The following is a 15,679-nucleotide window of genomic DNA, read 5'->3' on the forward strand; positions in this document are numbered from 1 at the left end:
TTTATTTAAAATTAGAAATCCATACTAACTAGTGTCCACCTACAGAAATGCAAAGGCCCATGTTAAGATTTGGTCTGGGCAACAGTTCTGCCACTACTGTACTCGGAGCAGAATTTTAAAAATGATTATCCAGTGATGTAAAAGTATCATTTTGCATCTGATTCTGTCTCATTTACTCGACGGACGGACGGACGGACGGACGGACGGACGGACAGACAGACAGACAGACAGACAGACAGACAGACAGACAGATAGATAGATAGATAGATAGATAGATAGATAGATAGATAGATAGATAGATAGATAGATAGATAAGAACTTTATTTGTTCCCAGGGGGAAATATAGCTTGCTAAAGAAGCTCTTTAAATAAATAAATACATAAACAGGCAGATAGATAAATAAATAAATAAGTAAACAGATAAATAAATATACACAAACACTATGGTCTGGCCACACTCCAGAATAACTGAAAAGCAAAAGAAACTTCTGACTTGGCTATCACAGTGAGGTATTCTGCAGAGGTATTGCCATTGGCATAAAGGACCCCTGGTAGCGTTACTTGGCACAATTATGCTGAATAACTCGTTGGATGATAGACTTAGTGTCAGTGTGTCAAAGAGAGGATATGCGGTATTGTTCATAATGGCACTCAGTTTTGTTTAATTCTCTCCTACCACTTCCAGTGGGTCCAGGGTGTGTCCTGTATGCACTTTTAATTAGCTTGTTGATGCAGTGGGGCTCTCTTGAAGTAGTGTTACCAGCCCAGCACACAAAAACGCAGAAAATTGCACTAGCCATCACAGAAGATGTGATAGATTTCCTTAGGTTTTCTCCTAAGGAAAAAGAGCCTCTTCTGCGCTTTCTTATATAGTTCCTCTCCGTTCTGAGACCAATCCAACCTGTCATTAATGTGGACCCCAAAGTACTTGTAGGAGGAGTGGACCGCCTCTACATCTGCTCCCTGAGTAGTAACCAAACAATAACCAGTTCCTTGGTTTTGCTGACGTTAAGATGCAGACAATTTTCTTTGCACCAAGAAAAAACTTCTCCACCTGACTCCAATACTCTGTGTGATCCCCATTATCAATACACTCCATAAGTGCAAAATCATTTGAGAATTTCTGCAAGTGACATGACCATGCCTAGAACTTCTTCTTCTTTTTTTGGCTGCTCCCGTTAGGGGTTGCCACAGCAGATCATCTTCTTCCATATCTTTCTGTCCTCTGCATCTTGCTCTGTTACACCCATCACCTGCATGTCCTCTCTCACCACATCCATAAACCATCGCTTGGGCCTTCCTCTTTTCCTCTTCCCAGGCAGCTCTATCCTTAGCATCCTTCTCCCAATATACCCAGCATCTCTCCTCTGCACATGTCCAAACCAACGCAATCTCGCCTCTCTGACTTTGTCTCACAACCGTCTACCTTGAGCTGACCCTCTAATGTACTCATTTCTAATCCTATTCATCCTCATCACACCCAGTGCAAATCTTTAACTCTGCTACCTCCAGCTCTGTCTCCTGCTTTCTGGTCAGTGCCACCATCTCCAACCCATATAACATAGCTGGTCTCACTACCGTCCTGTAGACCTTCCCTTTCACTCTTGCTGATACCCATATGTCACAAATTACTCCTGACACTCTTCTCCACCCATTCCACCTTGCCTGCACTCTCTTTTTCACCTCTCTTCCACAATCCCCATTACTCTGTACTGTTGATCCCAAGTATTTAAACTCATCCACCTTCATCAACTCTACTCCCTGCATCCTCACCATTCCACTGACCTCCCTCTCATTTACACACATGTATTCTGTCTTGTTCCTACTGACCTTCATTCCTCTCCTCTCTAGAGCATATCTCCACCTCTCCAGGGTCTCCTCAACCTGCTCCCTACTATCGCTACAGATCACAATGTCATCAGCAAATATCATTGCCCACAGGGACTCCTGTCTAATCTCATCTGTCAACCTGTCCATCACCATTGCAAATAAGAAAGGGCTCAGAGCCGATCCCTGATGTAATCTCACCTCTAACTTGAATGCATCCGTCACTCCTACCGCAGACCTCACCATGGTCACACTTCCCTAATACATACTCTGTACAACTCTGACGTACTTCTCTGCCACTCCCGACTTCCTCATACAATACCACAGTTCCTCTCGAGGCACCCTGTCATATGCTTTCTCCAGGTCCACAAAGACGCAATGCAACTCCCTTTGGCCTTCTCTAAACTTCTCCATCAACATCCTCAGAGCAAACATTGCATCTGTGGTGCTCTTCCTTGGCATGAAACCATACTGCTGCTCGTTAATCATCACCTCATTTCTTAACCTAGCTTCCACTACTCTTTCCCATAACTTCATGCTGTGGCTCATCAATTTTATTCCCCTGTAGGTACTGCAGTCCTGCACATCCCCCTTATTCTTAAATATCTGCACCAGTACACTTCTACTCCACTCCTCAGGCATCCTCTCACTTTCCAAGATTCCACTAAACAATCTGGTTAAAAACTCCACTGCCATCTGTCCTAAACACCTCCATGCTTCCATAGGTATATCTTCTGGACCAACGGCCTTTCCATTTTTCATCCACTTCATAGCTGTTCTTACTTCCTCCTTGCTAATCCATTGCACTTCCTTGTGAGTATGTTTCTTTATCCTTTATCACCTTAACCTGCTGCACATCTTTCCCAGCTCGGCCCCTCTGTCTAGCCAGTCGGTACAGGTCCTTTTCTCCCTCCTTAGTGTCCAACCTCTCATACAACTCATCATACGCCTTTAGCCTTCGCCACCCCTCACTTCACCTTGCGCCTTATCTCCTTGTACTCTTGTCTACTTTCTGCATCTCTCTAACTATCCCACTTCTTCTTTGCCATCCTCTTCCTCTGTATACTCTCCTGTATTTCCTCATTCCACCAACAGGTTTCCTTTTCCTCCTTCCTCTTTCCCGATGTCATGCCAAGCACCCTTCTTGCTGTCACCCTTACTACATCTGCTGTAGTTTCCCAGCTGTCTGGTAACTCTTCACTGCCACCCAGTGCCTGTCTCACCTCCTCCCTAAAGTCAACCTTGCAGTCTCCCTTTTTCAACTTCCATCATTTGATCCTTGGCTCTGCCCTCACTCTCTTCCTCTTCTTGATCTCCAAAGTCATCCTACTGACCACCATCCTATGCTGCTTAACTGCACTTTCCCCTGCCACCACTTTGCAGTCTTCAATCGCCTTCAGATCAATTCTTCTGCATAGGATGTAATCTACCTGTGTGAATCTTCCTCCACTCTTGTACGTAACCCTATGTTCCTCCCTCTTTTTAAAATACGTATTCACCAAAGCCATGTCCATCCTTTTGACAAAATCCACTGTCCTCTGACCTTCTTCATTCCTCTCCTTGACACCATACCTATCCATCACCTCCTCGTCTCCTCTGTTCCCTTCACTAACATGTCCTTTGAAATCCGCTCCAATCACCATTTTCTGTCCCTTGGGTACACTGTTCATCACTTCATCCAACTCACTCCGAAAATCTTCTTTCTCACCTATTGCACACCCAATTTGCGGTGCATATGCACTAACAACATTCATCATCACACCTCCAATTTCCAGCTTTGTAATCATTACTCTGCCTGACACTCTTTTCACCTCTAAAACACTCTTGACATACTGTTCCCTCAGAATAACTCCTACTCCATTTCTCCTCCCATCCACACCATGATAGAACAATTTGAATCCACCTCCAATCCACCTGGCCTTACTCCCCTTCCATTTAGTCTCTTGCACGCACAATATATCAACCTTCCTTCTCTCCATCATATCTCTCCCCTTACCAGTCATACTGCCAACATTCAAAGTTCCTACTCTCAGTTTCACTCTCTTTACTTTCCTCCTCTCCTCCTGCCTCCGGACACGTCTCCCCCCTCTTCTTCTCCTTCTAATTCTTCAGCCAACAGTAGCCCAATTTCCGCCAGCACCCTGTTGGCTAACAGTACTGGTGGTGGTCGTTGTTAACCCGGGGCTTGACCGATCCAGTATGGAAATGTGTATTGTTGTCCGCATATTGATTTGGCAAAATTTTACACTGGATGCCCTTCCTGACGTAACCCTCCCCATTTATCCAGGCTTGGGACCGGCACGAAGAAACACACTGGTTTGTGCATCCCCTGTGGCTGGAACTACGCCTAGAATTATGACATTAAATTAGAAATATTCAGGCCACCTTTATTACAATATTGCTACTACTGTAACAGAAAAAAAGTGGACAGGTTGTATGGACTCTGACGTGATGCTCGATTTCTGAGTGAGTCCAAAGGTGCCGAATGACTTTTTTTGTGAATGTCGTGATATTAAATTTACCCTGCTGTTGTCCTATGGTGCTACTGACACGTCCAAAATAATAAAACAAGTTCGTCTTTCATCTGTCTGCCTGCCTTTTTACTTCATTCACTATTCTCACACTATCACAGTCTTACTAACTGACTGGTCATTATTTGTCTTGGTCCTTATCAGAAGAGTGAACCATAAAAGCAGCCAAGGCACACACGCTGGCTAGTGCTGAGAGGTATACCGGTTTATACCGAAAACCGTTTTATTTTTTTGTTATGATATGGATTTTTCTTATACCACAACACCGGTTTAAATTGCCTAAATAACATTCGGAATGTGGCGCAGCGGGAAACTGTTTAAGGGGGACCTTTTTCACTGCTACACCGCTAAACAAGCATACACCGGAGTACATGCATTAGTAGAGGTGTTGCGTGGTGAAAATGGACAGAAAACATTCTGAAACTGAAGCTGTAGCAGACGATAAAGTTGAACATGATGACAGAAGAACTTTTGCTGGAAAAAGGAGTCACGTCTGTTGTCTGAAGATACTTTGGATTTAAAAGGTCGGATGTGGACTATTATGTTCAAATGTGTGAATACTGTTTCTATACTACTGGATAATACTGCAAGCCAAGTTGTGTTTTTTTTTCAATACTGTGTAATGTACCTGGTACTGTGTAATAGTGTGACGACATGTTGACTTTATTCTCGCCATTTCTACTTTAATCTCAACGCTTATGAAGAGAATAAAGTCGACATTTCTACTTTATTCTTGCTGTTTGTCGAGATTAAAGTCGACATGTTGACTTTATTCTCGTAATTTGTTATTAAAGTAGAACATTGTAAACTAAACTTCATCTTAAAGTGAATATTTAATTTACTAGATTTTCTCAAACCCCATCATAGGTTATGTGGCACATTAAATGCTTTGTGTTATGTTTCCTGAGCCATGTTAAACTGACTTCCTCTTGCACTAAGAGGAGGGGCTGGCAGCACACAGAATACATTAATTTCATGATATTCCTGCTCCCTGAACATTTAGAATGCTAAGATAAATACTTGATATAATTTTCATGATGAAATGCATTAAAGCATGTATTAATCATGTGGGGGCACAGTGGCGTGGAGGTTGCACTTGTGCCTTGCAGCAGTGGAGTCCCGGGTGTTCCTTGCTTTGAATTTGCATGTTTTTCTGGTGGGTTTACTCGGCTGCTTCAGTTTCCTTTCAAAGTCATGTAGGATGGCGGGTTTTGTTATGCTATACTAACCCTGCTAGTGTATGTGTTGCTCGTATTCACCCTGCGATGTGCTGGCGCCACGTTCAGGATTTCCTCCTGCCTTGCACACAATGCTTGCTGGAATGGGCGCAACCCTGAATGGACGGCATAATTAAACATGTTTAACGAAGATTATTTTTTTAAAGATCTGAACACTCCGTGGTCTAAGTTTATAACTAGTTTTAATTTCACAAGGAAATTATCGTGTAGCGATTGGTTATGGGGAGAAAGAAAAAGGAAGGATAGGAACTGGGAGTTTAATACGTCAGAAAGAGATGGCACGCATACAATAAAGAAAGCCCGCTCAGAAGAACATCCATTGAATTCTGTGTTCGTGTCTTCGACCACCAGATCACGAACCCAACATTTACACAATATTTAAGTTAAACTTGTGTGATACCTATTCATACATCCAGTTTTTTGGAACCTCATCACACCTGCCATAAAGTTCTCTACACTGAACTTACACCTGGGGACCCCTTACTGTGAGGGAGCAGCACTACCGCCACACTACCGTGCATGTTTAATACCTGCTTTAATGCATTTCATCATGAAAAATTATCAGCATTGTACATTTTCAGAGAGCAGGAATATCATGAAGTGAATGTATTCTGTGCGGTGATCGCTGCCTCTTAGTGCAAGAGGAAGTCAGTTTAAGAAGAGCGTAGCGATTAACAACTGGGTCGGGGAACACTTAACACAAAGCATTTAATGTGCTACATAACTTATGACGGGGTTTGAGAAAATCTAGTGAATTAAACATTGATTTTAGGATGAAGTTTAGTTTACAACAATCTACTTTAATGACAAAATAAACTACGAGAATAAAGTGGGAATATCGACTTTAATCTCGACATATAGTTTTTTTTTTCTTCACCGTATCGTATCTTCCGTAGGGCTATACCACAAATAGCATTATAAGTTGCAGTTTTATTGTTTATGTATATAGCTTAGCTTGAAGAAAGGTTCATATTAATGATGTCATCACCAAGTTGCACTTGTGTTGTTTTATTTTATTTTTATTTGGAGAATACTGTGTAATGCACCTGGGCTTGAAGTCTTGGAAGTAATATTATTATTACTGGAAGTTGCACTATTATTTGTTTTACTGCTATTTTTTATTAGTTTAAATGTTATGCATTTTAATGATGGAAAAGTTGTTTAAAAAGTCACTTTAACGTGTCAGTGGACAAAGATGGTTAACATTAACAAAGTGTAGTTGGTTTACAAAAAATATTTACTATTTATTCCTTTTCTAAGTCATGTTCAGTGCAATACAACTTTTGACAAGCACCTCTGGATATTTTACTAAGTCTAAATGCCTCTTTGGATGGTTGAAAATATGTTGTCAATATTTTAGTTTATGTTGTTTAAAACATTGTTCAATAAAAAGGTTCTATATTTTGACTGCATCTGTCATGTAATGTGATTCCTTCTCTTCATTAGTGCCACCCCCTTGAAAACTATCACTTTATGGGGCCATGCAAACCTGTGTTAATACTTGTGTGCACATTAAATTGTTTTTTGTACAATGTACAATTCTCATGACAGTGGAATAGGTTATTCTTAGGCAGTGATTGCAGTGGAAAATGTGGTTAACATCCACTCATGTATGGGAAAAAAAATACAATCCAATACCGTGAAACCGGTATAATTTTGAAAAATACCGTGATATAGAATTTTGATCATACCGCCCAGCACTAACGCTGGCACTACGCCTTGCTACATCATTATTAATGTTTTTACTTGCTAGTGAAACTGCAAAGCATGAAGTGCTTATGACAATGCTGCTTGGGTCCCGTTTGTAGCGCCCAGCTAGTGTCCTGAACAGCAAATGTCTTGTAACGCGTTCTGCTGCTGCATGAACACCTGTGAGGAATGGGAAGCAGGACTGAGTCCAGGGGAAAACACTTTCTGTGAGGGTACAGGAAACATCTGTAGGAAGAGTTGAGCAACTAGGGAGTGATGGTAAGACTGTGCTTTTGCACCAGGTTTTGAGGTTTTCTTTCTCTCCATTGTCAACTGGCCATACCTCAAATATAATGTTAATGGATTTACACTATCATGATTTGTTCAAGGTAATCCTATTTAAATTGCTATATTTTACTGAGTATTCAACCTGGCTTGTACATTCATGTTTGTAAATGATGTAAGCCTTAAATATTTCTGTACTCTGTGAAGAGTACTAAACAAAATAAATTGGATGAAACTGCATTTATCAAAGCAGGAGACTTCGAATGAATAAAATAAATTGGAAATGTTAGCAACAGAAATACTGACTAATAAAAAAATCAACTAAATATTTTCTTGATAAGTAAATATTTATCCTCTGAACATAATGAATTTACAGTAAGGGCAAGCATGAATCAAGAAAATTTTCAAATTAATAGACTACTTCATCTCAAAGGCTTATTGATAATTGTGAAGAAATTGGTTTCTCTGTGTGCCAAATTCCTTTCAAATTAAAATGTATGTGCTGTTAATTCAAAACTTACACACTGGACAGACATTCAAGTGATTCAGCTCATGAAGTTGCTTTTAAACAGAGCAAAAGGAGGATCAATCTAATAACACCTGATGTCAGTAGTTCCTAAGTTTAGTTTTTAATGTTTGCAGGTTTTTACTCCAATTTCCCAGTCGATGCATCACTCTTACTTTTTAACTGATCTCATTTTTTAACAAGCTGCCTTTTTTATTTTCTTACACTAAGAGATCCTGAAATGTTTGTATTTTACCAAGTCTTAAAATGTGTATGTTTGATTTAAGAATTGAGATTTATTGTGCAAAAAAAGTAGGAGAGATACCTAAGAATGTACAGGAAAGTTGGTTGAAGAGGTATAGACATGGAATGAGAAGAGACAAGGAATACGTGGGCAAAAGAGTGATGGCAATGGAAGTACAGAGGAAGGGAAAGTGGGAGCACAGGTGGATGGATAGAGAAAAGGAAGACTTAAAAGAAAAGGGTGTGACTGTGGAGAAGGTGCAGAACCAAGGTGTATGGTGAAGGTTGATCAGGGGCATAAACCCCATATTGAAGTGGGCAGAGATGAAGATGAAAAACTAACAGATAAGTGTAAATGGCAGTGAAACAACTACTTCCTTTTAGCAAACAATGTTGTTTGCACCTGCAGCTACACTGTTCACTTCTAATTTCTAGTAAAATATTCCCACATATAGAAGATTTTTGAACATTTGGGAGAACCTTCCTCTGCAGCTGACACCATGATTAGCCTACTCAGATTTTACAGAACAACCTAGCATGCCAGCGTGCAATGTAGTGTTAGGGGGCAGGAACGATTAGTTGATTAAGTTGATTATAACTAGAAAATTTTTAGTCGAATACATCAAATAATCAAAAATGAATAATGTTGATTTTCTAGCAGGAGACATTGAGTTAACTCGCTTTCCCAATTAAAGGAGAAAGTCTCCAAGTCATCTGGCAACACACTTTAAAGTTCCGCCTCTGTCCTACAGTCAATAGTCTTGGAGAATGATGCTTACCAATATGAAAAATAAACAACTACACAAACGTGCAAGTTAAACATGCTATTTTTCACCTAGCTATCAACTTAATATTTCCCTGGCCTATTTAAACTACCCTGAAGGTCACGCTTGCTGAAAAGAACATAGCAGTTAAGCTACTTCATGCCTCCACTTCACCACTTTGAAAGCAGAAATGTAAATGGCTCTGATGTTTGTAAGCTGCATTTGAAAAAATCTCATCCACATTCACAGGACAGTCAATATGGATTATTTCAGGCATTCAACTGTGTCAAAGTTCTGGTTTGAGGAATTGGAATTCATTTTTTTAACTCTAGTACTTGTTTTAACAAAGACGTATCAATCACCACTTTACAAAATGGACCACATGGTTCAAGAGTCAAATAAGAAAAAAATGTTTAAAACAGAAAAAAGATGGACTGGATTCTGCATATCCACAGACGACTGCAGAGGCATATTGTTTCTATATACTTCAGTTTTCTGTCACTACTTGATTTTTACTGTATTTAACTTATAAAGTTATTTGGCAAATAATAGAATTAGCAGGAAAAGGGTACACTTTGCAATGTGTTTGTGTACTGCTCTTGATGAGGATCTCATGATGCAAATGAAGTAAAAGTAGTTAATATAATCATAAAAAAAATGTTTCCTGTAAGGCACACTGTGTACTACCAGTGAACTATAATTCATTAGTTAAAAAAATCATTATTGCCAGTTGTTTTTTATTTTTTTTAAATTGTGCATCACTATGAATTCATAGCTGTTATTTAATGTTACGGTGGCAGAAATAAATACTAGTAGCCAGAGTTGAGCCATCCTAACAGCCATCTATCTACTCTACTTGATGCCCAAGAAATTGAAATAGTTTGAACAGTTATACCAGCCTTAGTACTAATTACTATTGCCCTGCCTTCACTTCGGATTCTTTATTTTATAGATGAAATTAATGATCCCCACTTAACTATTAAAGCCACAGAACATCAATGATACTGAAGTTATGAATATACTGACTATGATACATTAAATTTTGATTCAAATATAGTCCCCACTCAAGACCTTCTACCAGGCCAATTCCGCCTTCTTGATACAGATAACCGAATAGTTGTCCCAATAGAGTCCCCTGTACGCATGCTAATTACCACCGAAGACGTCCTCCATTCATGAGGGTTCGATTGAGGATATATTATTTGGGGCGGGCCCTCGTTGTGATGATAAGTAGAGGTATATGGAATAGCTAGCAGTAATTAAGGTTCCTATGCCGGTTAACAAGATTGTTCAGTTTGATCAGTTAAATATTGATACTATAATAATAAGCTCTCCTATTAAATTAGGTAGGGGTGGGAGAGCTATATTTATAAGGCTTATAATGAATCATCATGTGGCTATTAAGGGCATGGTGATTTGTATTCCTCGGGCCAGGAGAAGAGTTCGGCAAATAAATAGACTAATGGTTTCGATAATAATGAGGACTGAAATTAAAAGTGTACGGGTACCTTCTGGCAGGAGATGTGCTAAAGAATGTGTTGGTTAATTGCGTATTCCAATAAGCACAGTGGCTAATCATAGTGGTATGGCTAATGCTATATTTATAGATAGTTGAGTAGTTGGTGTAAAAGTGTATGGTAATAAGCCTAATAAATTAAGTGTTATTAAGAGCAAGAGAAATGTGGTTAAAATAAGGGCTCATTTATGTGCGCCTACATTTAATGGTAGTATAAGTTGATTACTAGCGCGAGAAATAAATCATGATTGAATAGTAATTAATCGAATATTTAATCATCGTTTATAAGGGGTTGGGAATAATAGTCATGGCATTAGTATCGCAATAGCAATTAATGGAATTCCTAGTAGTGATTGGCTGGCAAATTGATCAACGAAGCTTAGTATCATGGTCAGGATCAGGTGTCTGTATGGGAGCTTGATGAGTCTATATTTGATGGCTCGTTTGGGGTCTTATGTGAAGTAATTTTGTTTGGTAGAATTATCAAGAATACGACTCATGTAAATGTTAAAATGGCAAATCAGGGGTCCGGATTGAGTTGTGGCATTCATTAAGGGTGGTTGGGAGTCACCTGTTTTTAGCTTAAAAGGCTAATGCTATGCCCTATTAGCTTCTTAATGAAGATTCTGCTAGTATTGATGAAGACCAGGATTCAAAATGTTTCATTGGTGTTGATTCAATTGCAATTGGCATGAAGCTGTGGTTTGCGCCACAGATTTCTGAGCATTGACCAAAGAAAACTCCCGGTCGAGTGGCAATAAATGTGGCTTGGTTAAGCCGTCCTGGCACAGCATCTATTTTTAATCCTAGTGATGGGATCTATCTATCTATCTATCTATCTATCTATCTATCTATCTATCTATCTATCTATCTATCTATCTATCTATCTAATAATAACCCAATTTTTTATAAAAACCCATCCTGTTGTAATGATGCAACAAACAGATGCGATTTTAATTTTATTTTGATACTATTCAGTGTTTCTCTACCATTAAAACTAATGATTAAAACACTCAGTAATCTAGAGGTGCTGACTCCAGGAGGGGTGGGTTTAAAGGCACTGCAGTATCCAACCTCAAAATCAAATTAATTTAATAACGTTTTAAATGGTTGTGAGTGTTCACAAGTAAACCAGGGGTTGTTCCTGCCTTGCAGTGGATGCTTGCTGGGATAGGCTCCAGCTGCACTGCAACCCTGCCCTGGATAAACAGGCCACGAAGAAGGATGGATGGGTTCACTCAAGTTTTCAAAAGTGCTTGCTTACTTTCTCACGGTGTTTCTGTTTTTATTTCAGCATTCCTTACATTGATTGGCTGCCAGAATTACTCTCACCTTACATTATCTACACAGCACAAAATCAGTGTGGAAGCCTTCAAACAATCTTGTAAGTAGTTATGTACTACAACTCACTTAAGATAACAGCTCCAAAGACTGACAAGTGGCAAGATTTACATCCTGATAGCAAGTTGTTGCAAGATGTAAACTGGATGCCTTTTGACAATAATGTGTTTCCCTCTCGCTCCAAAAGTAAATGCATTTTTTTTAAAATTCAGAATCATTTTTTGATCATTGAACTTATAAATACAAAGCAAATGACAATGTACTGACCTCCTCCTTGTTATAACCAGTTAGAAAAGGTACACAATTTCAGACGCATTAGAGGGCTGTTAAGCGTTTACAAAGCTAGAACATTTTAAAATTTTCCTTACTACTTTAGAGAAATTAATTACATTTTTGTGTAAATACACTTTGTAACAATAAATCATATTCTGAAATGGAGCCAGACAATCCATATTATGCTGAACACCATCACTAGTAGGTTGCCATTATAGAAACTCAAGCTGCACGTACTTCAGAATTAAACAGCACACACCACTGGACACTGCGGAGCGATTGTTTCATATAAGGGCGTGCGCATCAGGATCAAGCACTCCTCCAAGTCTAACTAAACACGTGCTACGGCGACCGAGGACCACCACCGTTTATGTAACACAAGCGGTGCTTGCTCTGGACCACTCCATACATCCATCTACCCAAAGTGAAAACTGGACAAAGAGGGGAAATCCAGGGAATGACGAAGATAAAAAGATGCGTCCAGCAGCAACGGAGTAATAATAGCATCATCAAAAGTTGTGTGACACTGACAAACAAAGCAAAACTAATAAAATATTAACATACCTTCACCAAAAGGCCAGCAGTCAACCGCCATGAGTAGCAGAAAACAAAGAATAGCATTAAGCAGTTTCTTCATTTGCTTGGAGTGTTTGGGTTGCAATTCTAAAAGAAAAAAAAGTTAAATGAAAAAATGCATATTCAATGACACATATTAACCAACATAATGATTTAAGACTAGATATAATTGAAAGTGTCAAGAAATTATGTCACAATATTTGAAAAAAATTCAAATCTGCATAACATATAAAGGTACACAGGTAGGTGGAGAACCATTGGTCGTTCATTCAAGTAAAACTTTCAATTGACTCCGAACATGTGACAATACTACTACTACAGTATTACTTTCAAACCTCCTATTGTGTATTTAAATAGATTTTATTTCCGATGTGTAATATTTCACGTTTACTTGTATTAAATTCCATCCACAACAAATTGGCTCAAGTCTGAGTCTTCTCAGTGATCTTTGTAATGATTCAGTTTATTCAATGTTATCTGCCATTCCACCTACTTTAGCATCGTCTGCAAAATGGTCACCTTGTTATTTACAATTTTATCAGATCATTTACATAAAGTACAACATAAAGAGCAGTGTAACCAACACTGACTCCTTGAGGCCACCACTTTCAACATCAAAAGATCCTGAAAGGTTCCCCCTTTGCCTTCTGTATTTAAGCCAAATTAGAATCTATCTACCCCACTGCCCCTTAAGCTCCCACTTGTTCTAGTTTGACCATAAGAATTTAATTTGTGTCTCATCAAAAGCCTCCTGAAAATCAAGGTAAGTAATATCATGTACTGTACAACTCTGTGATCATATACGTTTCTTTCTTTCTCATTGAATTCTATCAAATTAATGAAACACCATCTTCCCCGTATAGGCCGACGTTTCACTAATCACTAACACACCTGCTCATGCCATGTGATGCTTGATGTTTTTTCTTACTGATTGCTTCCATTGATTGAAGCATGTTAGGGTTGCTGGCCTTTAGTTATAGTACCTGGATTGTCTGTATCATCCTTTTATATGATGGAACAACATTTTCTACCTCCCAATCTACAGAAATTCTCCCAGTGTCCAGTGATCTTTGAAAACTTTGTGTCAAGGTTTTACTTACTCCTTAGGCATTCTAGCCTAAATAGTATCTAGACATGGTGATTTGTTTGAATTCACACTTATTTATCTAACCAAAATTATACTGTATAATATTTGGACTTTTCTTATTTTTAGAGCTACACTGTTTCATTTCATTCATTTTCTTTTCTTAAAAATTACAGGAGATATAACAGGAGGCCACATGACCCATCACACTGCTTAGGCCTAGCAAATTAGTAAAGATAAGTAATTGTCACAAAGAAATGTAATTGATGCTTCCTAATAATCTGAGTTAACTTCTTCTTCTTTTTCTTTCAGCTGCTCCCATTAGGTGTTGCCACAGCAGATCATCTTCTTCCATATCTTTCTGTGCTCTACATCTTGCTCTATCACACCCATCACCTGCATGTCCTCTCTCACCACATCCATAAACCTTCTCTTAGGCCTTCCTCTTTTCCTCTTGCCTGGCAGCTCTATCCTTAACATCCTACTCCCAATATACTCAGCATCTCTCCTCTGCTAATGTCCAAACCAACGCAATCTCGCCTCTCTGACTTTGTCTCCCAACCGTCCAACTTGAGCTGACTCTCTAATGTACTCGTTCCTAATTCTATCCATCCTCGTCACACCCAATGCACATTCTTAGCATCTTTAACTCCGCCACCTCCGGCTCTGTCCCCTGTTTTTTGGTCAGTGCCACCGTCTCCAATCCAGATAACATAGCTGGTCTCACTACCTACTGTGTTAAAAATTTTGAAATGAAATATCTGAAAGCTTAAGCCTTGGGCTGAATTCAAAATTGATAGTTTTTTGTCTTTTAAACTCCTAAATGCATATACCAAATATTGTGAGTTTCTGAGTCATGTTTTGGTGGTCATTGGCAACAGTTTAAAAACCTTTGAAGTTTAAAAGCTGGAAGCTGAAAAGTTGCCATTTACCCCAAAACCTAATAATTTTTTTAAAACCAACAAGTCCAGGAATGTTCCTAAAAAATGGTGTATTCATTCTCCAGTTACAGTGTCCACAAAATTTTTACATTCTCCATGCCTGAAACATAGAGAAAGTAAAAATACACTTTAAAAGTGATGTAAGCACTTTATGAGCATAGCTGGGTTGTAAAGCATCTCACATTAATCTAAATTGCCAAAGTTTTTGTTTTACTCCATTTGTGTACTCTGTCCTAAAAAATGAAGGACTTAATGTTCAGACATTCAGTATTTATTTGAAACTGCCATTGTTTGCATATGAACTGCTCGATTTCAGAATGTGGCTGACCAAAGAGTTTTAGAATCTGGACTTAAGGCACCCTGTAATCTATGTGCACATACTTCACAAGTCTGTGTTTCAACTTTAGGTTTTGTATTATACTGAATATATTTTAACCACACTAAAGTTGCAATTATTGTATAGCATGCTGGGCGGCTCTCTGTTGCGTGTTTAACAACAAATCATTTGAACTGAAATAAATTAACCAAGAAAATATAAATATTAATTTTTCAAAAAACTGTGAAAACTAGCTCAATAAGGCAAGAACCAACTCTTGAAAATCTGCTACCAAATCAGAATTCTTAACAACATGTTATGTAATAATACTCATTTAATAACACTAACTTAATTTATTCCGAGGAATGTGAAGAACTGGAAGAATATTATGAGATTGTTTTATTCATTTTGCTGAAGTTTCTTCTTATTAATCAGGCAGGCTGTTATGTGCATAAAATGTTGCCTGGATTAACAGAATGTGTCTTTGTTGGTGTGGCGAGCTAAAAGCGAGTGCGCAGGTGCCACGACCCACTAACCGATCGCACCGGAAT

The 15,679-nt window shown here is 38.8% G+C and overlaps 1 protein-coding gene across 1 annotated transcript in view; it reads right to left on the reverse strand.

Annotated features, from left to right (window-relative positions):
* The window catches only part of LOC114644521 (cell adhesion molecule DSCAM-like), a 647,203-nt gene that overhangs the window by 372,169 nt on the left and 259,355 nt on the right, over window positions 1–15,679 (reverse strand). The window contains exon 2 of the mRNA XM_051922477.1: window positions 12,776–12,874. Within this exon, the coding sequence (XP_051778437.1) occupies window positions 12,776–12,848 (73 nt within the window). The 5' untranslated portion in view covers window positions 12,849–12,874. The remainder of the gene's footprint in view (window positions 1–12,775; window positions 12,875–15,679) is intronic.

Source organism: Erpetoichthys calabaricus, chromosome 2, assembly GCF_900747795.2.
Source record: "Erpetoichthys calabaricus chromosome 2, fErpCal1.3, whole genome shotgun sequence".
NCBI classification, from domain to species: domain Eukaryota; kingdom Metazoa; phylum Chordata; class Cladistia; order Polypteriformes; family Polypteridae; genus Erpetoichthys; species Erpetoichthys calabaricus.